The 24794-nt window shown below is 48.4% G+C and overlaps 2 protein-coding genes across 3 annotated transcripts in view; both read left to right on the top strand.

Annotated features, from left to right (window-relative positions):
• Positions 1-21014, top strand: part of LOC106502294 (zinc finger protein 709) — a 27735-nt gene extending 6721 nt beyond the window's left edge. Inside the window, exon 5 of the mRNA XM_018051674.1 lies at positions 20862-21014. Within this exon, the coding sequence (XP_017907163.1) occupies positions 20862-21014 (153 nt within the window). The remainder of the gene's footprint in view (positions 1-20861) is intronic.
• Positions 20747-24794, top strand: ACP5 (acid phosphatase 5, tartrate resistant). Of its 2 annotated transcripts, none has more exons than XM_018051133.1 (6): positions 20747-21107; positions 22109-22196; positions 22429-22707; positions 22915-23042; positions 23187-23532; positions 24171-24794. In XM_018051133.1, the coding sequence occupies exons 3-6, from the start codon at positions 22429-22431 to the stop codon at positions 24447-24449; spliced, it is 1032 nt and encodes a 343-aa protein (XP_017906622.1). In that variant the 5' UTR covers positions 20747-21107; positions 22109-22196; the 3' UTR covers positions 24450-24794. The 2 variants fall into 2 exon arrangements, with proteins under 2 accessions (XP_017906622.1, XP_017906621.1); XM_018051132.1 differs by lacking the exon at positions 20747-21107 and adding an exon at positions 21163-21298.

The raw sequence follows: 24794 nt of genomic DNA, 5'->3' as shown, positions 1-24794 counted from the left end.
CAATACACATACTACATACAACGGGCCACTTTTAAATGGACAATGCAGTGGTTTTCACTATAGTCACAGACATGCAGTCATCACTGTGGTCCATCTTAGAACGTTTCTATCATTTCAAAAAGAAACCCCTGTACCCTCTAGCCATCAGTGTCTTCCCATCTTCCTCCTCCAGGCCCTAGGCAATCATTAATCTGCTTTCTGTCTTTCTAGGTTTCTATATTCACTGACTTTATATGAATGGAATTCTATAAAATGTGGACTTTGTGGTTAACTTCATTTACTTAGCATAATTTTTCAAGGGATATCCAGGTATTGATACCTAATTTTTTTTATGGCAGAGTAATATGCCATGAAATTAAAAGATGCTTTCTCCTTGGGAGGAAAGCTATGATAAATCTAGACAGCATATTAAAAAGCAGAGACATCACTTTGCTGACAAAGGTGGGTATAGTCAAAGCTATGGTTTTTCCAGTAACCATGTACAGATGTGAGAGTTGAACCATAAAGAAAGCTGAGCACCAAAGAACTGATGCCTTCAAACTGTGGTGCTGGAGGACTCTTGAGAGTTCCATGGACGGCAAGGAGATCAAACCATTCAGTACTAATACCTGAATATTCATTGGAAGGACTAATGCTGAACGTGAAGCTCCAATACTTTGGTCTCCTGACATGAAGAACTGCATTAGAAGAGACCCTGATGCTGAGAAAGATTGAAGGCAGGAGGAGAAGGGGACGACAGGGGATGAGACGATTGGATGGCATCACTGACTCGATGAACATGAGTCTGAGCAAACTCAAGGAGATAGTGAAGGACAGGAAAGCCTAGTGTGCTGCAGTCCATAGGTTTGCAAAGAGTTGGACACAACTTAGCGACTGAACAACAACAATAAAATATTCTGTTGTGTGGTTATAGCACATTTCTGTATCCATCTGTTAAAGGGCATTGGATTATTACTTCTTTTGACTATTAAGAAAACTGTTGCTATAAGCATTTGTAAAAAAAACCAAACAGAAACCTCAATTAGAGTCAGGAGACCACAAGGGGGCGCTCTCATATCCTGCAATGATAGCAGAGCCAAAGAGGAAGGAGGAGGCTTCTTTCCCTGCAAGGACTCAGCCAATGAAAAACCATAGACTTTTTTTACTATCACCCTCATAACGTCCTTTTCCCTCTGTAAACGCATCCTCCTTCCCTTGCTCTGGGGTGACTGGCTCACAACTCACCATGGCTTTAGGTCCTGAAGTGCAATTCTCTGCCGATCCCGAGTAAACCCATGTTTGCTGGAGAAATATCTGACAGTTCATTTCAAGTCAATGCATTCACGCACAAGTTTTTGTGTGGACATGTGTTTTTATCTTTTTTTGATACACGCCTGGGAGTGGAATCAATGGGTCATGTGGTAATTCTAGGTTTAATCTTTGAGGCACTGCCAGACTGTTTTCCAGAGTGACTGCATCGTTTTCTATTTTCCGCCAGCAGTGTATGAGGGCTTCAATCTCTCCATATCCTCATACCTGTTATTCTCTCACTTTTGATTCTAGCCATTCTAGTGGATATGCAGCTGTTTCCCACTGCGGTTTTTTAATTGAGTTACAATTAGCATATCACATTATGTTGAGTTGGCTAGTACTAGTGTTGGAGAAGACTGTTGAGAGTCCCTTGGACTGCAAGGAGATCCAACCAGTCCATTCTGAAGATCAGCCCTGGGATTTCTTGGGAAGGAATGATGCTAAAGCTGAAACTCCAGTACTTTGGCCACCTCATGCGAAGAGTTGACTCATTGGAAAAGACTCTGATGCTGGGAGGGATTGGGGGCAGGAAGAGAAGGGGACAGCAGAGGATGAGATGGCTGGATGGCATGACTGACTCAATGGACGTGAGTCTGAGTGAAGTCCGGGAGTTGGTGATGGACAGGGAGGCCTGGCGTGCTGCAATTCATGGGGTCACAAAGAGTCGGACATGACTGAGCGACTGAAATGAACTGAACTGAACTTTAGGGAAAAACCTGCATAAACTTTTTGGCCAACCCAGTATTAGTTTCAACTGTACAACATAATAATTCTATATTTGCATGTATTGCAATATGACCACCACAATAAGTCTAGTTAACCTCTCTCTCCACACATATCTACCAAAAAAAATTTTTTTCTTGCAATGAGCACTTTTAAGCTCTACTCTCTTGTGCTCATTTGCTCAGTTGTGTCCAACTCTTCGCGACCCTTTGGTCTGCAAGCCGCCAGGGTCCTCTGTCCATGGAATTTTTCAGGCGAAAATACTGGAGTGGGTTGCATTTCCTCCTCCAGGGGATCTTCCTGGACCAGGGATTGAACCCAGATCTCCTGCATCTCCCGCATTGGTGGGCAACTTCTTTACCACTGAGCCACCAAGGGAAGCCAGTAAATGTTTAGTCACTAAGTCATGTGTGATTCTTTTGCAGCCCCATGGACTATAGCCTGCCAGGCTCCTCGGTCCACTTTCAAATATGCAATACAGTATTATTGACTGTATTGCTATACTGCACATTACATTCCTGCGACTTATTTTATAAATGGGAATTTGTACTATTTGCATTCCTTCACCAGTTTTGCCCACCACCCCCACCCTCATTGTAGTTTTGACTTGCATTTCCTTGATGTGTAATCATGTCCAGAAATCCTAGTATATCTTCCTTGGAAAAATTTCTATTCCAGTGTTTTGCCACCTTTAAATTGGATTATTTGGCTTTTTATTATTGATTAGGAGTTCTTTATACTTTATCCAAGTCTCTAACCAGATATATCATTTTCAATTTTTTTGCCTTCTGTGGGCTGTTTTCACTCTTACTTTAAGAGTTTTTACTTTTGATTGTGATCACACACACATACTATAAAAATTTACATCTTAACTATTTTAAGTGTACAGATCAGCAGTGTGAAGTATATTGACTATGGAAAACCAGTCTCCAGAGCTTGGTTTTCATCATGCGAAACCAAAACTCTGTACTCATTAAACAACTCCCCATTCATACCTTCCTCCAGCCCCTGAAACCACTGTTCTATTTTCTGTCTCTATAAATTCCACTGCTATGGGAACCTCACATAAGTGGGATCGTGTAGTAGTTGTCCTACTCGGATAGGCTTATTTTACTTCACATGATGTCCCCACAGTCTATCTATGTTTTAACATGTGTCAGAACTTCCTTTCTCATTGAGTGTGTACTCACTTGTTCAGTTGTGTGGGCCCTGTGGACTGTGGCCCGCCAGGCTCCTCTGTCCACGGGATTTCCCAGGCAAGAATATTGGAGTGGGTTGCCATTTCCTCCTCCAGGGGATCTTCCCAACTCAAGGATTGAAGCTGCATCTCCCGCATCTCCTGCATTGCAGGCAGATTCTTTACCCCTGAGCCACCAGGGAAGCCCCCTTTCTCATTAAATCTGAATAGTATTCTATTACATGCATGCTCCATCTTGTTGACTCAGTCATCCTTGATGGACTCTTGGGTTGCTTCCACATTTTTGCTCTTGTGACTAATGGCCCTATGAACAAGTGTACAAGATTCTGTCCATATTTTAGATTCTTTTGAGCATACACCCAGCAGAGGAATCGCTGAATCACATATCAACTGCGTAACTTCCGAGAAACCGTCATATTGTTTTCCATACCAGAAGAATAGTGTTATATTCCCACCAGTAATGCACAAGGATTCTAGTGATGCATTCCCTTTCTTGATGGTGCCCTTTGAGGCACAAAATTTATTAATTTGGTGAAATCCAAAATATCTTTTTTTCCCTCTATTTGCTTTTGGGGTCATATCTAAGAATACTTTGCCAAATCCAAGGTCATAAATATTTCCTTCTGATTGAAAGGCGATAGGATCACTCTTTATCTGGCTTTTCTGGGTTTGACATCTAAAAGAGAGGTTCTAACGGAGTAAGGACGCTGAAACTACATGATGGGGCAGGCGACTGCTCAAGCGGCAGCAGAACCAGATCGAGTCATCTTCTAGCCCTTGTTTAGGTTGAACTTAGGTTCAGCCAAGTGCTTAGGGTAGCGCCTTGCACAAATTTCAGATCAAGTTGTTGGAATAGGCAGATCCTGTGCTCACCTCCTCTCAGGGACACACCAAAACTACAATCACATATAGAACCGCCGCCTCTGAGAACTGACCTGAAGACTAGCACGACAGATTTTCCACACCTAAGGGTATAAGGAAAAGGCCGCACTGATGAAAGGTAGGAGGCGCAGAGTCCTGGTCTAGTGAGAACCAACCTCTCCCACACTCCTGTGAGGCAACCCACAAACAGGAGAGATATCACAGCCACAGAGGTACCCCCTGATGAGCAGGAGTCCAGGTCCCATGTCAGGATCCCCAGCCTGGGGAGCCTGCACTGGGAAGCTAAGCACCCATAACAGCTGACTTTGAAAACCAGCAGGGCTCACATCTGGGGGAGCCCAGGAGCTGTAGGAAAGGGAAGAGACTCCACTCTTAAAGGACTCATGCAGAAACTCACTCACTCCAAAGTCCATCACAAAGGCAGCAGCTTGAAAAGCACCTGGGCCATACAAAAAGGAGAGTCATCGGCTAATTTCAGGGTGTGCACCAGCGGGGCAGGGGTCCAGTGGGACTTTAGGGATAGAAGTGCTGGCAGACGTCATTTGTTTTTACTTTCTTTCCACGTAGCTGGCCTGGTGCTGGTGAGCACCATTTCTATCAGTCTCCATCAACCTAACTAACACCACCTGCCCTGCCCCTGCTTTCTCCTAAGAACTCAAGAGGCCAGGCCTACTCACCAGAACCCTCTCCCCACAGCAGTTTCAGCCAGGGCCTGTAGACATTTGGACCAGGGACCAGCTCAACCTACTAAGGCCATCTGCAGCGGTCACAGACAGGTTTGCCTGGGGACCAACCTCACCCACCAGCACACCTGCAATAACTGCTGCCTACCCATCACAGGAGGGCACATGCAGGGGATACCCCCGGGACACCTGGCTTTGTTGACCAGGGGAGGTGGCCCCACTGGATCCTATAGGACACCTCCTACGTAAGGCCACCCTTTCAAGGCTGGGCGACATAACTGATAGAAACAGAGTTAGTTATCTTTCAAAGAATATCTTTCAAACACGAGGATCTCTCAGAGAAACAACTAAATGAAGAGGAGATAAGAAACTTAGCAGATAAAGAATTCAGAGTAACACTTGTAAAGACGTTCATCAGACTCAGTAGAAAACTGGATGAATTTGATGAGTCACTAAAAGCCTAGGCAAGTTGCAAGCCTCCTTCAGCAAAGGGCTAGAAACTATAAAAAAGAAAGACGTAAAACTTTTGAATTCATTTACTAAAACCAAAAATACACGCGTGGAAACCAGCAGGAGGTCAGAGGAGGCAGGAAAACAGACTGGTGATATGGGTGACAAGGGGAGTAAAAGTCACTCAATCAGAAGAGCAAAAAGGAAAGAGAACAAAACAAAAAAAAAAACAAGAAAAGGGCCCATGAGGGGCCCAGCTTCTGCGGCAGGGGAAAGAGCAGCCGCGGCCAAGCAGACCAGCTTCCAGGGTCCGCTCCCCACTCCCAGCATATGCCCACCCTGCTGCCAGGGTGCCCCTGGGGAAGGTCAGCTCCTCATCAGGGGTGGAGAAGGAGGAGCCCAAGAGGAGACCTGGGAGGCTGTCAACTAAACCTACTCCTGCCCAGGTGGAAACAAAGCCAAAGAAGGCAACAGGAAAGGATGAATCTTCAGATAGAAAAGTGCAAGCAAAGGGCAAAGGGGAGGAAAGGGAAAACCGGTGGAAATGGCCACCCAAGAGACTGAAGATTTACCTGCATCAGATGGAGAGGCTGAAAACAAGGATAGCCCAGCCTCTGACGGAGCAGGAAAGAAAGAAGGTACCTGTGATTAAGATCACACACCCGAGCCGATCCGTGGTTCCTGCCTACCTTCTGTACAATACAAAGGAAAGTTTTCATCAATTCTTTTGTAAAAGCAAAGTTTTTTAGTAGCTCTAGTAGTATTTTTAAGAAGATAGAAATCCTACTTCATCCATTTTCAAGGTGCAACCGCTTTCCTTTTAAATTTGAGCATAGCTTATTACACTATGTTGTGTTAGTTTCGGGGCACAGCAAAGTGAATTAGGTATACAAATATCCACTTTTTTTTTTCTTTTTAAGATTCTTTTCCTAAACCAGAGTAGTGAGGGCAGTTCCCTGTGCTGTGCTGTATAATATGCTGGACAATAGGTTTTGAATCTATTCGATATGTAGTTTGTGTCTTTGTCGACCCTCCCTCCCTCTCCCTATAAGCATAACGTTGTCTTCTACATCTGTGACCTTATTTCTGTTTTGTAAGTTTATTTGTACCGTTTTTTAAGACTCCACACACAAGTGATATCACATATTTGTCTTTCTTTGTCTGACTTTACTCAGTTTGACAATCTCTAGCCATCCATGTTGCTGCTATAAATACTCTTTATTTAAGAGTTGAAATTATTTTCTGGTTGGTTGAGTTTTGGGTTTTTTTTTTTTTTTTTTGGTACAACCAGAAAATACTAGTATATTGAATGTGGGAAATTTTGATTGTGTTTGGTGTCTTCTTAGTGTTCCATAGATGGGTTAGCTTTTATAACCTATGATACAAAGCATATTAAATGGCAGTTTTGAGTCAATAGTGCATTTAATGTCTTAAACTTTTTTTTTTTTTTTGGCTGTGACTTGCAGCATGAAGGATCTTAGTTCCCTGACCAAGGATAGAAACCCATGCGCCCTGCATTGGGAGTATGGAGTCTCAGCCACTGGACCGCCAGGAAAGTCTCATTGAACACTTTGAATTTCTCTCCCCTTGTTATTTTTGGGTAGAATTGCTTCCCAAAGCAAACCACTCCTTGATCTGAGCTCTCTGGTCAGAATTTTGTGCACTCTGTAACACCTTGGGTCATGGTAGTCCAGTCTTCCTAGTAACTTTGCTAATATGCTGTGAACACATGAAAAATGTGAAAACTTCACTGTATATTGTATATGATACTAAGTTGTGAATTAGTGGAACTTATGATATAACAACATATCCACATTGGACCCAATTACAAGCACTGAAATTGAAGCGGTGATCAAAAATCTCCCCAAAAACAAAAGCCCAGGACCAAATGGCTTCATAGGAGAACTCTATCAAACATTTAGAGAAGCTCTAATGCCTATCCTTCTAAAACGCTTTCAAAAAATTACAGAGGAAGAAACACTTCAAACTCATTCTGAGGCCACCATCACCCTGATACCAAAACCAAAGACAACACAAAAAAAGAAAACTGCAGGCCAATATCACTGATGAATATAGATGCAAAAATCCTCAACAAAATTTTAGCAAACAGAATTAAGCAACACATCAGAAAGCTCATATACCATGATCGAGTTTGGTTTATGCCAGGGACACAAGGATTCTTCAATGTACACAAATGAATCCATGTGATATGCTATATTAACAAATTGAAAGGTATAAACCAGATGATAATCTCAATAGATGCAGGAAAAGCCCTTGACAAAATTTAGTACCCATTTATGATTTAAACTTTTCAAAAATGGGCATAGAAGGAACCTACCTCAACATAACACACACACACACACACACACAAAAGTCGCTCAGTCGTGTCTGACTCTTTGCGACCCCATGGATTGTAGCCCACCAGACTCCTTGGTCCATGGGATTTTCCAGGCATGAATACTGGAGTGGGTTGCTGTTTCCTTCTCCAACCTCAACATAGTAAAGGCCATATATGATAAGCCTACAGCAAACATTCTCAATATGAAAAACTGAAAGCACTCCCCCTAAGATCAGAAACAAGACAAGGGTGTCCACTTTCACCACTATTATTCAACATAGTTCTGGATGTCCTAGCTACCGCAATCAGAGAAAAAATAAAAAATAAAAGGAATCCAGAATGGAAGAGAAGAAGTAAAGCTCTCAGTTTGCAGAGGACATGATACTGTACCTAGAAAACCCTAAAGATAGTATAGAAAATTACCAGAGCTAATCAGTGAATTTAGCAAAGTTGCAGGATACAAAATCAATACACAGAAATCACTTCCATTTCTATATACTAACAATAAAAAAATTAGAAAGAGAAATTAAGGAATCAATCCCATTCACCACTGCAACAAAAAGAAGTAAATATCTAGGAATAAACTTGCCTAAGGAGATGAAAGAACTGTACACAGAAAATTATAAGACACTAATGAAAGAAATCAAAGATGATATAAACAGATGGAGAGATATTCCATGTTCCTGGGTAAGAAGAATTAATATTGTGAAAATGACTATACTACCAAACACAATCTACAAATTCAGTGTGGTCCCTATCAAATTATCAATGGCTTTTTTCACAGAACTAGAACAAAAAATTTCACAATTCATATGGAAACACAAAAGACCCCGAATAGCCAAAGCAGTCCTGAGAAATAGAATGGAGCTGAAGGAATTAACCTTCCTGACTTCAGGTTATACTACAAAGCTACAGTCATCAAGACAATATGGTACTGGCACAAAAACAGAAATATAGACCAATGGGACAAGATAGAAAGCCCAGAAACAAACCCATGCATCTACGGGTACCTTATTTTTGACAAAGGAGGCAAGAATATACAATGGAGCAAAGACAATGTCATCAATAAATGGGGCTGGGAAAACTGGACAGCTGCATGTAAAAGAATGAAATTAGAACACTTCCTAACAACATACACAAAGATAAACTCAAAATGGATTAAAGACCTAAATGTAAGACCAGAAACTATAAAACCCTTAGAGGAAAACATAGGCAGAATACTCGATGACATAAATCAAAGCAAGATCCTATATGACCCACCTCCTAGAGAAATGGAAATAGAAACAAAAGTAAAAAAGTGGGACCTGATTAAGTTTAAAAGCTTTTGCACACAAAGGAAACTATAAGCAAGGTGAAAAGACAACCCTCGGAATGGGAGAAAGAAAGAAAGTGAAGTCTCTCAGTCATGCCCAACTCTTTGCAACCCCATGGACAGTAGCCTGCACCAAGCTCTTCCGTCCATGGGATTTTCTAGGCAAGATTACTGGAGTGGGTTGCCGGTTCCTTCTCCAGGGAATCTTTCCAACCCAGGGATCAAACCCAGGTCTCCCGCATTGTAGACAGACGCTTTACCATCTGAGCCACCAGGGAGGTCATACAAACGAAACAACTGACAAAGGATTAATTTCCAAAATATACAAGCAGATCATACAACTGAATGCCAGAAAAACAACCCAATCAAAGAGTGGGAAAAAGACCTAAACAGACATTTCTCCAAAGAAGACATACAGATGGCTAACAAACACATTAAAAGATGCTCAACATTGTTCATTATTCAGTTCAGTTCAGTCGCTCAGTCATGTTCGACTCTTTGCGACCCCATGAATCGCAGCACTCCAGGCCTCCCTGTCCATCACCAGCTCCTGGAGTTCACTCAGACTCACATCCATCGAGTCAGTCATGCCATCCAGCCATCTCATCCTCAGTCGTCCCCTTTTCCTCCTGCCCCCAATCCCTCCCAGCATCAGAGTCTTTTCCAATGAGTCAACTCTGCATGACGTGGTCAAAGTACTGGAGTTTCAGCTTCAGCATCATTCCCTCCAAAGAAATCCCATGGCTGATCTCCTTCAGAATGGACTGGTTGGATCTCCTTGCAGTCCAAGGGACTCTCAAGAGTCTTCTCCAACACCACAGTTCAAAAGCATCAATTCTTAGGCACTCAGCTTTCTTCACAGTCCAACTCTCACATCCATACATGACCACTGGAAAAACCATAGCCTTGACTAGATGGACCTTAGTCGGCAAAGTAATGTCTCTGCTTTTTATTAGAGAAATGCAAATCAAAACCACAATGAGATGTCACCTCACACTGGTCAGAATGGCCATCATCAAAAAGTCTACAAACAATAAATGCTGGAGAGGGTGTGGAGAAAAGGGAATGCTCTCGCAATCCCACTCCTAGGCATATACCCTGAGGAAACCAAAATTGAAAAAGACATGTGTATTCCACTGTTCATTGCAGCACTATTTACAATAGCTAGAACATGGAAACAACCTGGATGTCCATCGACAGATGAATGGATAAAGTTTTGGTGTATATACACAATGGAATATTACTCAGCCATAAAAAGGAACATATTTGAGTCAGTTCTGATGAGGTGGATGAACCTAGAACCTATTATACAGAGTGAAATGAGTCAGAAAGAGAAAGAGAAATATCCTATTCTAACGCACATATATGGAATCTAGAAAAATGGTACTGAAGAATTTGTTTACAGGGAGGCAATGGAGAAACATATAGAGAACAGACTTATGGAGATGGGGAGAGGGGAGGAGAGGGTGAGATGTACGGAAAGAGTAACATGGAAACATGTTACCATATGGAATATAGATAGCCAACGGGAATTTGCCGTGTGGCTCAGGGGTTCTGTATCAACCTACAGGGGTGGGATGCGGAGGGAGATAGGAGGAAGGTTCAAAACGGAGGGGATATATGTATACCTGTGGCTGATAAGAGTCGGACACGACTGAGTGACTTCCCTTTCACTTTTCACTTTCCTGCATTGGAGAAGGAAATGGCAACCCACTCCAGTGTTCTTGCCTGGAGAATCCCAGGGACGGGGGAGCCTGGTGGGCTGCCGTCTGTGGGGTTGCACAGAGTCGGACACGACTGAAGCGACGCAGCAGCAGCAGCATGGCTGATTCATGTTGAAGTTTGACAGAAAACAACAAAATTCGGTGAAGCAATTTTCCTTCAATAAAAAAATAAACTAAAAAAATAGTTCCTCCTACATTTTTTGAGTGCTATAGCTTTTTGCTTGTTTGCTTACTGCACTGGGTCTTCAGTGCTGTGCCCAGGCTTTCTTCAGTTGCGCTGAGCAGGCGCTACTCTCTAGCTGCAGTTTGTTGCAGAACACAAGCTCTAGGCAGGCAGACTCCGTCATTGAGGTGTGTGTACTCTAGAGGACAGTCTCAGGAGTGGAATGCAGGCTTAGCTGCTCCACGGCATGTGGGATCTTCCCAGATCAGGGGTCAAACCCATGACCTCTGCGTGGCAGGTGGATTCTTAATGCCTAGACCACCAGGGAGGTCTCTACTTGTGTACTGTTCGTGCTAATGATATGTTGGGGCAGTCAGAGCTGGGTCTTCCACGGCTTCAAGCACCAGGCTGAAGGGCTTGGACTTGCTCTACAGAGCACTGGGAAGCAGGGGGAAACTGGAGAATTTTAGCAGACCTGGGTGGGTGACTAGGAATTGAAGGCTGGGACAGGTTATATAGTTAAAGCTATGGTTTTTCCAGTAGCCATATATGGATGTAAGAGTTGGACCATAAAGAAGGCTGAGTATTGAAGAATGGATGCCTTCGAACTGTAGTGCTGGAGGACTCTTGAGTGTCCCATGGACTGCAAGGAGATCAAACCAGTCAATCCTAAAGGAAATCAACCCCGAATATTCATTGGAAGGACTAAAGCTGAAGCTTCAATGCTTTGGGGCGCCTAATTCGAAGAACTGACTCACTGGTAAAGACCCTGATGTTGGGAAAGATTGAAAGCCGGAGGAGAAGGGTTTGGCAGAGGATGAGATGGTTGGATGACATCACTGACTCAATGGAAATGAGTTTGAGCAAACTCTGGGAGATGGTGAAGGACAGGGGAACCTGGTGGGCTACAGTCCATGGGGTCGCAAAGAGTCGGCTACGACTGAGCAACTCAACAACAGCAACAGACACTGCCCAAAGACCCGTCCTCTGAGAATCTCTCTGGTTTACAATTTTCTGAGAAGCCAGCTGCTCATCAGACTGTCCTGCAAACATTTTAATCGCCGCGTAGCTCACTCATCACCCCCTGGGGAGTTACTCGAGGGCAGACCTTGACTGGCTCCATCACAGGACCCCTCCGCGCCTCGCACTAGGGCACCCTTTGCGCACCCAGAAAGGAAGGCGGTCTGCAGGACGTTGCTGCAGTTTAGGCTGTGGCCACGCGGGGGCAGTGGTGTCAAGGTCAAAAGTCTTGAGACGCGCCCGGCGTTCTGGCGGCTGCAGGGGATCACGCGAGCTTCCGAAGTCAAGACTTCGGGCTTTTTAAAAATGGATTTGGGGGAAACCACCACGATCCGGTTTTTTTCCCACCTGCCATACCCACCAAGTAGCTGTGTCTCGCAGCCCAGTGGCTGGTGGAAGTTACGCAAAACCTAAGATTAGTTTCACCTCTGCTCCGAATTCTCCTTGGCGCTCACCTCACTGGGGGAATCTCTCTTCCCTGCAGCCCCCAAATCCCACCACACCGCATCTTCGTTTCCTCCCACTTTTCCCCTTGCTCCCTCTGCTCCAGCCACACTGGCTTTTGGGTTCCTGAAATCAAACTCATAACAGTGTTTGATTTGGGGAAGCTTTGATGCCTAGAAAAACCCATCTTTGTCGTCACTTTGTAAACATAATTTAAATCATACCTTTAGAAACAAGAGTTTCCCTTAAGTGTTCGGTTCCAAGGATAGCTATCCTGTTACTTACACACCTGTCAAAGCGGACTATCATTTTCAAATAGGTCAGTGAGTGCATCTTTGAGTCCATTCAGAAATGCAGTGAATTGAAATCTCTTAAATATTGTAGATAACATTTATACAACGTAGTGTATTTTGATTCTTTCATCTTAAATGCCTCCACCAAGCAAATGTGTCTGAAATCCTTAGCAGCTGTTACAAATCTAAAAATTAAACATATACAGGGGTTTAAAATGTTCTTTTAAACCTTCTGATAATTCTTCTAAAGTCGGTCGGATTATCATATCACTTTTTTAATGTTTATTTGTCTATTGTTGGCTCTGCTGGGTCTTCGATGCTGCACGGGCTTTTCTCTAGGCGCTTTAAGCAGGGGCCACTCTCTGCTTGCCATGTGCTGGCTGCTATTGCGGTTGCTTCTCTTGCTTCCGAGCGAGGGCTCTGGGGCACGGGGGCCTCAGTGGCTGCAGCGCACGGGCTCAGTGCTTGCGGCTCCCAGGCTCTGGAGCACAGGCTCAACAGTGTTGTGGCACACAGGCTTAGCTGGCATGTGGGATCTTCCTGGATCGGGGATCCAATTGGTGTCTCCTGCACTGGCAGATGGACTCTTCCCTGAGCCACCAGGAAAGCCCTCCTACCACTTTGTTATCACAAGGCTCCTCTCCCTCTAGTCATTCACAAGTGCATAGAGCCCCTGCCCTGCTGATTTCCTGTGGTGGTGGGTCAGGATTGGGCTTCCCTGGTGGCTCACGGTAAAGAATCTGCTTGTAATGCAGGAGACCTGGGTTTGAAACCTGGATTGGAAAATCAGTTGGAGAAGGACATAGCAGTATTCTTGCCCTAGAGAATTCCATGGACAGAACAGCCCAGCAGGCAGTCCATGGGGTCGCAAAGATTTAGCTCAAAACCTCCCTTTCCTTGGGCTTCCTTGGTGACTCAGACAGTAAAGAATCCTCCCACATCACAGGAGACCGGGGTTCCATCCCTGGGTTGGGAACATCCCCTGTAGAAGGGAATGGCAACCCACTTCAATATTCTCGCCTGGAGAATTCCATGGACAGAGGTGGGCTACAGCCCATGGGGCCTCAAAGAATCTGAAGGGACTTAGCATCCACACAGTCCCTTTCCTTCGACCTGCCTTCCACACCAGGGTAAATTCGATGCTTAGCTTCCTCTGTTGGCCGTCTTTGAAATTTTCCTGCAATATACTTACCTCTTTATTTCTTTTTCCACCGACTGTAATTGCTTTCGCTGTTCCAACTGGATAATATCATAAGTGTTTTTCAAGGCACTTCTTACATGCCAGGCACTCCACACTATCTCTATACAGATTCACCCATTCAGTACCCGCAACAACCACAATCAAATCTCAGACAGGTACCCCTACTCTCCCCATTTTGAAGATGAGAAACTGGGGCCCAGAAAGGTTAAGACACACTCTCCAGGTCACAGAACTTTGCAAGCAGCAGAACCTGAGCTGCCTCCATTTACTTTTATTTTTTGTTTTGAATCTCATGGGAGATGAGTAAGTTATTTCCCCTGTGGTTGTAGCTGAGGTTTATCAGAACTCACCCAGTGTACACTTCAGACTTGTACATATCATTGTATGCAAATTTCACATCAAAGAGAAGAGCTGTAAGCCAGTATCGAGCTTGAGTTAATGGTATAAGCACTGGAACCACGGCAGGGAAGTGTGCAGAAGTCTCCAACATATTAGAACAGGTAAAAAGTAAGATGGATGAGTGAATGGATGGTGAGACAGATATTAAAGTGTGCTAAGTAGCTTCAGTCTTGCCTGACTCTTTGCGACCCCGTGGGCTCTAGCCCACCAGGCTCCTCTGTCCGTGGAATTTCCCAGCCAAGAATACTACAGTGGGTTGCCATTTCATTCTCCGTGGGGGTCTTCCCGACCCAGGGATAAAACCCACGTCTCTTACATCTCCTGCATTGGCAGCCAGGTTCTTTACCGCCAGGGCCACCTGGGAAGCTCCCAGATATTACAGCGAATATATTCAAATGTTAATTGCAGTTTCTAGGAGCAGGTGTGTGGGTGTTTGCTGGACAATTCTTTCAACTTTGCTGTGTGTTTGAAATATTTCAGAATACGATGCTGGGACCTCTGTCCTGCGTTCCCCACAGGAAAACCTGTCTTCTCCCACCCAGACAAGCAAAAAGACACTCACACTCAATGTATCCACACTTGGGTTTGTCCAGTTCCCCTGGAATGGTTCCTCTCCCTAAGTTTCTTCCTTGGCACTGAGTTCCCAAAAGTTAGGGGTTGTCAGAGATTCCCGCATCTCACCACTGGGATCCAAAATCTCCCTTTGGGTGACCAACTGTACTTCTGGCTTACCCAAGACTGAGAGAGCTCCTGGGATGTAGGACTTCCTGTGTTAAATCAGAAAAGCCTCAGGCAAATGGATATGAGTTGGTCCCCTAACCTCTCATTGCTGCCTCTTAAACATGGTAGGTTTATACAAATTACCAGTCCTGTGTGCTTGGTCGCTTCAGCTGTGTCCAACTTTGCAACTCTATGGACAAGAGCCCGCCAGGCTCCTCTGTCCATTGGATTCTCCAGGCAAGAATACTGGAGTGGGTTGCCGTGCCCTCCACCAGAGGATCTTCCCGACCCAGGGATCGAACCCGGGTCTCGTGTCTCCTGCTTTGGCAAGTGGGTTCTTTACTGCTAGGGCCACCTGGAAGCCGCTGCCGTAGCCAATAATACACATAACAGTGATGGTGATAACAAACAGTGGCAGCTAGCTTAGAGCAAGAGCTGGCTGTGTACAAGTTCCTCCTCTCCATGTTCTATGGGGCAGGACGTGCGATGCCACGACACTAACATCGCCTGTGTGAAAGATGAAAAAGCCAGGCACAGAGAGGTGAAGCCCCCAGCCCACCGTCACACTGCTGACTAGCAACAGGGGAGCTGGAGCCTGAACTCAGGCCGACGGCCCAGCCACCTCCAAACAGCAATCCTGGAGAGCTGACTCGAACATACCCGCCGCCTGAGGTTGGGGGTGAGGGGCCCCCTCACTGTAGACTCACCTTCCATCAACAATTGTCTGTGTTTTCATCAGAATGGTTATTTACGTAATACACTGTTTTCCTGAATAAACAAAATCTTTATTAGCTTATCATTTTTAAAGATGAATTCAATAAAGAAATTAATAAGGTAGAAGTTAATAATTCCCATCTCCAGAAGATTCCACTCTTAAACTGGCTCCTGTGGGCACCAGAATTATTTCTTCTTGGTGAGCAGCAACCAAGCACTTGTAGTTTTCTATCAAGATACAGTGTGACAGGGACTTCCCTGGTGGTCCAGTGGCTAAGAGTCCACACTCCCAATACCGGGGGCCTGGGTTCGATCCCTGGTCAGGGAACTAGATCCTACATGCTGCAACTAAAACCTGGCACAGTGAAATAAATAAAGAAAAAAGCATATATAAAGGTGTGAAAGTGTTAGTCACTCAGTCGTGTCCAACTCTCTGTGACCCCACAGACTGTAGGCCACCAGGCTCCTCTGTACATGGAATTCTCCAGACAAGAAAACTGGAGTGGGTTGCCATTTCCTTCTCCAGGGGATCTTCCCAAGCCAGGGATCGAACACCGCTTTCCCGCACGGCAGGCAGGCTCTTTCCCCACTGAGCCCCCAGGGAAGCCCTTATAAAAGGGATGCTGCTGCTGCTGCTAAGTCACTTCAGTCATGTCCGATGATAAATAATAGATAGGCAGATAGATAGATAGATAGGCTTCCCTGGGGGCTCGGTGGTGAAGAGTCTGCCTGCCATGCAGGAGACATCTCTGCTCTGGGAAGAACCCACCAGATTCCTCCGTCCATGGGGTTCCCCAGGCAAGAGTACTGGAGTGGGTTGCCATTTCCTTCTCCAGAAATAGACAGATAGCAGTAGTTAAATGGATACAGATAGATATAAACAGATACAGAGATGATACAGATCTGTCTGTGACTTGCTTTTTCATAGATTGATCTTATAAAAACACAGCTTGGACTCTATCCTCCAAACCTATCGCCTTCCAAATCAAGTCCACCCTCCATGGCTCCAGGCCCTTGCCCCTGGGATCCTTTTAGCCCCTGATCCCCACCTCCTGAAACCTCCCACCTCAGGGTCTCCTCGCCACACATATCAGTCTGGTGCACACCTCTCTCCACTGACTCGTTCTTGTCAGAAGTATTGTTAACCCCATTCTCCCTTCTCCCCCATCAAGTGTAGATGTCTTGTCCACCCAGATCTGCTTTCCAGGGAATTCCTGGACGGGGGTGGGAGGATGCTTGACAGACTAGAGACTTGGGAGTAGGTGATGGGGGTGTGTGTTGAGTCCAGATGTCCGGGAGGCTTGAGGAAGTGGTATGGCATTGAAGTCAGGTACTCCAGGACAAGGAGATGAACAGATAGGGGCCAGAGGAACGCACAGCAAGTGCAAAGGCCCTGAGGTAGGCATTTGTTGTGGCTGTCTGGTCACTAAGTCCGACCCTTTGCAACTCCACTGGCTGCAGCACGCCAGGCTTCCCTGGCCCTCACTGTCTCCCAGAATTTGCTCAGCTTCATGTCCATCGAGTCGGTGATGCCATCCAACCATCTCATCCTCTGTCGTCCCCTTCTCCTCCTGCCGTCTATCTTTCCCAGCATCAGGGTCTTTCCAATGAGTCAGCTCTTCACATCAGGTGGCCAAAGGATTGGAGTTTCAAGTTCAGCATCAGTCCTTCCAATGAACACTCAGCATTGATTTCCTTTAGGATGGACTGGTTTGATCCAGGACTCTGGATCAAATCCACAGGACTCTCAAGATTCTTCTCCGATACACTGTCTTAAGTGTGACTTGTGCCCTGTGGCCCAGACAGGAAGGCGATGTAAACAGTGACATATTTCCAGGAGTCTTTGGCCAAAAAAAAAAATGTTTAGATGAAGCAAGCTGTAAAGGGGTGGTTGTGCTGTGTCGTTCAGTTGTGTCTGACTCTTTGCCACCCCATGACCTGCAGCCCTCCAGGTTCCTCTGTCCGTGGAGATTCTCCAGGCAAGAATACTGGAGGGGGTTGCCATGCCCTCCTCCAGGGGATCTTCCCAACCCAGGGATCAAACCCAGGTCTTCCGCATTGCAGGGAGATTCTTTACCAGCTGACCCACCAGGGAAGCCCTGGTGGTTAGGGTGGTTAGTGGTAGGTGAAACCAGGAAGGTTCGGGCCGACTGCACCTTCAGACTGGAGGTAAAAACATGTTGTGCAAGGGTGTCCCCTTCTTCCACCTTTCCGCTGATAATTCCTGAGCAGTTGCCATGTGGGCCCCAGATTCTAGATGCCAGAGAAATAGCAGCAAACACAACCGACTGAGACAGTTCTTATCGCCTCAGACCTCATTCGTCTCGGGGAACAGACTGAAAACAAGATAAGCAGAGTGTGGTTCAACAGGCAGTGATAAGGGCTATGGATAAAACTACAGCAGGATAAGAGGGATTCGGGATCAGGGTGGGAGGGGTGTTTTTCAGATGAGTTAAAGGAACTTCAATACAGTAGAGAGGCAGCCACAGGGGTAGCTGGAGAAGAAAGGATCTTCTGCGAAAATGGAACAGCAAGTGCCAAGGCCCTGAGGTCACAGCGAGGGCTCCTGTTCCAGGAAGGGAGGGTGAGAAAGCCAGAAGAATAGTCAGAGCTGCGGCAGAGCAGGCAGGGGAGGGCAGGGAGGAACTCAGCCATGGGGTTGACGTTGCTGTTGGGAAGCAAGGCAGGAGCGGAGGGGGCAGGAGGCTCAGGGCCAAACCCTGATCCACCTCCACAGACAATCAGAACCAGGTCTGGGTTCCCTGGAGTGAACAGAGAGGAGTTTGCTCAGGACCCCAGAGGTGACCTGAAACACCTAACTGAGGAGTCACATGCTTCTTTACACACTCCACACAAAGCCTGATTTATTTTCATGTGCATGTGCTTCTGCATTTTTTTTATTTAAAAGGTACAGAAAAATGTTTCGGTGCACGTTAACTTTTAAGAAACAAATGTTATTTTAAAACCTTTAAAAAAACAAAAAAAAAATTAAAAGATACGGAAAATGTTAACACTTGACAAGATCAAAAAATGGTATCAATAGAACTTCCCTGGTGGTCCAGGGAAGGGCTCCGAGCTTCCACTACAGGGGGGTATGGGTTCGATCCCTGGTCCAGGAACTAAGATCCCCACATGTCACACAGCAAAGCCCCTCAAAAAAATGCTATCAATTGCATCCCATTCTTCAGAAGAAAAATGTAGGCAGACAAAAATTAATAATAAAAAAAATTACTGAATAGTGACTCTCTAGGCAGACTGGTGTAATCATTTCCCTGTGCTTTTCAGTATTTTCCGACGTTTCTACAAAGACCACGTAATATGATAGGATAACAAATATTATAGTTTTGTGTGATCTCAAAAAATACAGAAAGAATAGAAGAGAATCCTTCCAACAACCCAGACCTGCTACATGAAGAAGCAAATTTAACAATGGATTCTAATTGCTTCCTATCATTTTGTTTTCCTTTTTCGTGAAAGGAAACAGTAGAGATAAACTTGAAGCCCCTTTTCTGGACACCCCTCCTTATCCCTGAGCCCCAATTCCATTCCCTTCCCTGTCTCCCCAGAAAAACAACCATCTCCCTGAATCTGCAGTGAGGTCTTTGTTTTCTGTTTACATTCAGACTGCAGATATGTTAGGAGGAAGTCTGCATTTATTCTACTGGCAAAATAACTAAGCACTTTTCAAGCATAAATCCAAACAGTACAGAAAGTGTGGGTTTCCCAGGTGGCGCAGTGGTAAAGAATCCAGCTGCTAGTGCAGGAGATGTAGGAGACATGGGTTCAATCCCTGGGTCGGGAAGATCCCCTGGAATAAGAAATGGCAACCCACTCCAGTATTCTTGCCTGGAGAATCCCATGGACAGAGGAGCCTGGCAGGCTACAGTCCCTGGTGTCCCAAAGAGTTGAACACAACTGAGTGACTGAGCACAGCACACAGCACAGAAAGTATAAAATGGAAAAAGAATGCCCCACCTCACCCCCAAAGAATGGAAAGTAATTAACAGCTAGAATATAAATTTCACCAGCACTTGGGGCCCAGCAGAGCAGGTTTTTCCTGATCTGTCTTGTTCCCTGCTGCGTCTATGGCGGTGGGGGTGGGGGGATGGTACACCTGCGGGGCATACAGCAGGTGTTCAATGCATGTTGAATCAATGTTTAAGTTTCTTGAATCATGCCTATTTTCAAAGTCAACTTCTTTATGTTGGCATAACTTTAGATTTACAGGAAAATTGCAAAAAAAATTTAAAATACAGTGCAAAGAGTTGCAACGTACATCTCACTGTTGCCTCAATGACTAGCATCCAGTACATGTCACACCTGTAACCACTCCAGGATTGTTTCCTAGTTGAGTTACTATTCACAAAACTCCAAATGTCACCAGATTTCCCCTAAGTGCCCCTTTTCTGGTCCAAGATCCCCATGTTCAGTTTGTCCTCCCATTTCTTAGGTCTCCTCCAGTCTGTGGTACATGTTAGTCACTCAGCTGTGTCCAATTCTTAGGGACCCCATGGACTGTAATCTGCCAGCCTCCTCTGTCCAAGGAATTCTCCAGGCTGGAGTGGGTACCCATTCTCTTCTCCAGGAGAATCTTCCTGACCCAAGATCCAACCCAGGTATTCAGCATTGCAGGCGAGCCACCAGGGAAGCCCACAGTCCCTCAAAGCTTGCTTTTTCATGACTGGGCCATTTTTAAGCCTGCAGAGCTCTAGGCAGGTTTTCTGTACGGTGGGTTTCCCAGGTGGCGCAGTTGGTCAAGAATCCACTTGCCAGTGCAGGTGAGGAAAGAGACTTGGGTCCCATCTCTCCATCAAGAAGATCCTCTGGAGAAGGGGATGACTACCCACTCCAGTCTTCCTGCCTGAAAAATTCCTTGGATCTGTCCAAGGCCAGAGCCTTGCAGGCTGTAGTCCCTAAGGTTGCAAAGAGCAGGACTTAGGACAGAACCACCACCAGCAGCTTCTAAAGGAGGCGGGAAGGGTCGTGCCCTAGCTCCTGGAGACTGTTTCAACATAGATTATTTGCACATCTAAGGAAGGTTGAACTCTCTGCCCTCACGCATAATTTAAAGACCAGAAAACTGAGGTTGAAGACGACAGACTTCCTCCCTCGAGGGAGGCGGCAGTCCAGGATTGACGCCCCACCCAGTGCTGCGATAGGGGGGCCCTGGGCACCCCAAGTGTTTGGGTCCCAAGGGTGGAGATTCTGCCTGCGTCAGGTTGGGGGGGGCAGGGGATGGAAACCGGGACCCCGAGTCACTCTCCCTGGGTTTGGACCGTCCTCCGGGGTGCAGTGCGTCACCCCCAGTTACAGAAGTGCTGCCTGCGCCCCGGAGGCGTGGTGACGCGGGGTGACCCAGCAGGATCCCCGGGTGCGGCCGGCAGGTCCAGGAGGTCCAGGTTCCAGCGCTTCCGGCCGCCGGGGATCACCTGGGCCGCCCCCGGCGGCCGCGTCCTTTAAGCCCGGGCAGCCCCGACGGCGAGCGCCCAGCATTCCCGCAGCTCGGCTCGCTCAGCCGCGACTGGCCTTGACCGCGGGCCCTGCCGAATGCAGGTGAGACCGCCCAGCGGGTGTAGACCGGAGGCCTCCACCCGGGGGAGTGGTCTCCGCCTAACCTCGTGACCCACTTCCTGTTTATCTGGGCTGTGGGGTCGGGAGTGGGGGGGGCAAGCAGTCAGCCTGTGTCCTCAAGCCTGGGGATGGGGGGCCCCATCCACCGTCGCAAGGGGCTGTAGAGAGCTATCGTGAGTGCCTATGGGTCCACGGGGCCGGGGAGAAGGGAGGCAGGGAGGGGAGGGGCAGGTCGGACAGGCCTCAAGAGCAGCCGCCGAGGGTGTGAGGGTCAAAAGCCTGTGGTCACATGGCTTGTCACCAGCTCCCTCCTGCCTGGGTTCCTCCTGCAGGAGTGGGGGTGGCGGGCGGCGGAGGGGAAGATGCGGGCAGGACTTCCTGGAAACGGAGGCCCCTGCTGTTTAGGGGAGGAGGGTGACCCTGGGATTGGGGCTCACGTCGGATGTTTCACACACCGGACCCACAACTCAGCCGAGGGACACAGCGCACAGGCACAGCTGGACTGGGGCGCAAGGCAGGGACACACCGGTCCTCATCCCCCACGCTTAGTTCCACTTGAGATCCCAGGCACGCCTCCCTGACACGCCACACAGGGCCCTGTCGGTGGCTCTGTGTCCGCCGCCATGGCGACATAGGACAAGCACACAGCAGGCACGCTTGGCTACACGCAGATAACAGTTCAGACACACCCAGACATGGGCAGACAAACACGTCCACTGAGGACGCGGACACAGGGTGGGTGACTGCCTGGGAGGGGTGCACCGGCAGAGCCTGGCGCACGCTCGAGGGCCCGTGACACAAACGCGCTCCCCTGGGCAAACGCGGGGGCCGTGCGGGCACGCGAGGCTGCCCTGGAGTGCCAGACCCCACCTCGAGTCCCGTGGCCAGCACTGGGGAACTAACTCCCAGGCTCACATGACCCAAGGGGAGGGCTCCTGGAGAAACTGCCTCATCCTCTCTAATGATCCATTTCCGCCCCCCAGGAAATAAAGGCTCGGTGCCCAGCCGCTCTGCCCTGGAGCTCACCTGCCTCTCTGAGCCCCTAGGCAACTGGCTTGTTCCTCCCTCAGGGTGAGTGCTGGGCCCCTGCACACCCAGCCCTCCTCACCCTGCCGGCTGGATCCTGCTTGCCCGCTCACGCTCACTGACCCTCCCAGCCAGCTCTTGCCCTGAAGCCCTGGGAACTTGGGCACCAAGCCAGCCCTGCGGGGAGCCCGTCTCTTCCCCTCCCAGAACAGGGCGAGTGGGGGGTCTCAGGGTGGCCTGCTGCCCAAGCCCCAGACGCCTGTCTCTCCCCTCCCAGATGGACATGTGGACGGTGCTGCTCATCCTGCAAGCCTCGCTGGTGCTCCCCCGGGCTGCTGCTGCCGCTGCCGCCACCACCCCCACCCCCATGCTGCGCTTTGTCGCCGTGGGCGACTGGGGAGGGGTCCCCAATGCCCCGTTTTACACAGCCCGGGAAATGGCCAATGCCAAAGAGATTGCCAGGACAGTGCAGATCCTGGGCGCAGACTTCGTTCTGTCCCTGGGAGACAATTTCTACTTCAGCGGTGTGCAGGATGTCAACGACAAGAGGTTTCAGGTGTGTGCTACTGGAGTGGTGGGGGTGGGGGGAGGGCGATGCATGGAGAAGCCTCTAGACCTTTTACTAGAGAGGGCAGAGCGACACTGATGGCTGTACACACCAAGCACGCACAGGTTCTCCCTTGTTCCTGGCCCCCGAGTTGGTGGGAGCAGCCAGAGGCTGCTTGAACCTGGGGTGGGTGCCGCCCTTCTCTGTCTGCTGCAGGAGACCTTCGAGGATGTGTTCTCTGCCTCACCGCTCCACTCAGTGCCCTGGTACGTGCTGGCTGGCAACCATGACCATCTGGGGAACGTCTCAGCCCAGATCGCCTACTCCAGGGTCTCCAAGCGCTGGTGAGTCTGCTCCCTCCTGCCTCTCCTTCCCACCCCTCACCAGCCTCCTCCCTCAGGGGGGCAAAGAGGCCAACTGGCCAGAGCTGAGCCTGGGGCGTCTCCACCCGAAATGGGTGCCTACCGCCTCCTCTGTACCATCCGCAGGAAGTTCCCCAGCCCTTACTACCGCCTGCGCTTCAAGATCCCCCGGTCCAACGTGTCCGTGGCCATCTTCATGCTGGACACCGTGACCCTGTGCGGCAACTCTGACGACTTTGCCAGCCAGCAGCCCGAGAGGCCCCGAAACTTGGCGATGGCCCGCACGCAGCTGGCCTGGCTCAAGAAGCAGCTGGCAGCAGCCAAGGAGGACTATGTGCTGGTGGCCGGCCACTACCCTGTGTGGTCTATTGCTGAGCACGGGCCCACCCACTGCCTGGTCAAGCAGCTGCTGCCACTGCTGACCACGCACAAGGTCACCGCCTACCTGTGTGGCCACGACCACAACTTGCAGGTGAGGGTCCCGAGGGTGGCCTGGGGTCCTGGTAAGGGGAGGAGGTCCCCAGCCTGGCCAGTGTGCCGCATGGGGTGGCGTTGGGGGTCCTCCTGTTTGTGTGTGTGTGCTCAGTCGTATCCGACTGTTGGCAACTCCGTGGACTGTAGCCCGCAAGGCTCCTCTGTCCACGGGATTCTCCAGGCAAGAATGCTGGAGTGGGTTACCATGCCCTCCTCCAGGGGATCTTCCCGACCCAGGGATCAAACCCCATCTCCTGTGTCTCCTGCATTGGCAGGCAGCTTCTTTACCACTGAGCCACCTGGCAGTTCCCCTCCTGTTTGGAGGCCTCTCAATGATCACTATCCCTCAAACACTATGCTTGCTAACCAGAAAACAGCTTGAAGTTCCCTAAAAGCCCTCCCAGGGATCCCTGTTGCCAGTTGCTTACCCAGATCAATACGCTCCCAGAGGTGAAGAAACTGGAGGCTTGGCGGGGGTGGCAAGGTGTGGGGGGCCGGGGTTATGTTCCTTGCCCAAGGTGACTCTGTGGTGAAGCACAGACCTGACCCTGCACCCAGGACAGGTGGGCACCAAGTCCACAATCCACCTAACTGAGGGGCTGGGGGCTCCACTGACCCTGTGTCCTCTGTCCACAGTACCTTCAGGATGAGAACGGCTTGGGCTTCGTGTTGAGCGGGGCTGGGAACTTCATGGACCCCTCGAAGAAACACATGCGCAAGGTCCCCAAAGGCTACCTGCGCTTCCACCACGGGGCTGAGAACTCACTGGGTGGCTTCGCCTACGTAGAGATCAGCCCCAAGGAGATGAGCGTCACTTATATTGAAGCCTCGGGCAAGTCCCTCTTCAAGACCAGGTTGCCGAGGCGAGCCAGGTCCGAGCATCAGCACCGCCGTGGGCTCCACGCTGGGGCCTGAGTGAGAAGGCGCCTCCCTGCTGGTGGGTGTTGGGTCCCACTGGGACACACACACACCCCTGCCCTACTCCCCCTGCCCATGGGCAGGCTTTCTCAGGAGCCCGTGGTGTGATGGCAGAGCAGAAAAGAGAAGGGCAGATGAGGAACTTGTGACATAGATGCCCGTGCCTGAAAGAAACATGGACACGTGTACGGGCCAGAGTGCCAGGCCCCGTGACCGGGCTCGCCCAGCCTGAGTTCCAGGCATTGAGGGGCAAGGAGGGAGGGAGGCAGAGCTCTCCCCTGGATCAGGCATCCTTCTGTCACTGCTGAATAGATAATAAAAGAAAAACTTGCAAAGGCTAAA

Source organism: Capra hircus, chromosome 7 (assembly GCF_001704415.2).
Source record: "Capra hircus breed San Clemente chromosome 7, ASM170441v1, whole genome shotgun sequence".
In the NCBI taxonomy this organism is placed as follows: Eukaryota; Metazoa; Chordata; class Mammalia; order Artiodactyla; family Bovidae; genus Capra; species Capra hircus.
The sequence above is the reverse complement of the archived record's forward strand: the minus strand, read 5'-3'. Positions and strand labels throughout refer to the sequence as shown.

Coding starts and splice junctions, on each gene's coding strand:
- ACP5 (XM_018051133.1), top strand. CDS start 22,429: ATGGACATGTGGACGGTGCTGCTCATCCTGCAAGCCTCGCTGGTGCTC. Junction 22,708..22,914: donor TCAACGACAAGAGGTTTCAG/GTGTGTGCTACT, acceptor TGTCTGCTGCAG/GAGACCTTCGAGGATGTGTT. Junction 23,043..23,186: donor TCCAGGGTCTCCAAGCGCTG/GTGAGTCTGCTC, acceptor TACCATCCGCAG/GAAGTTCCCCAGCCCTTACT.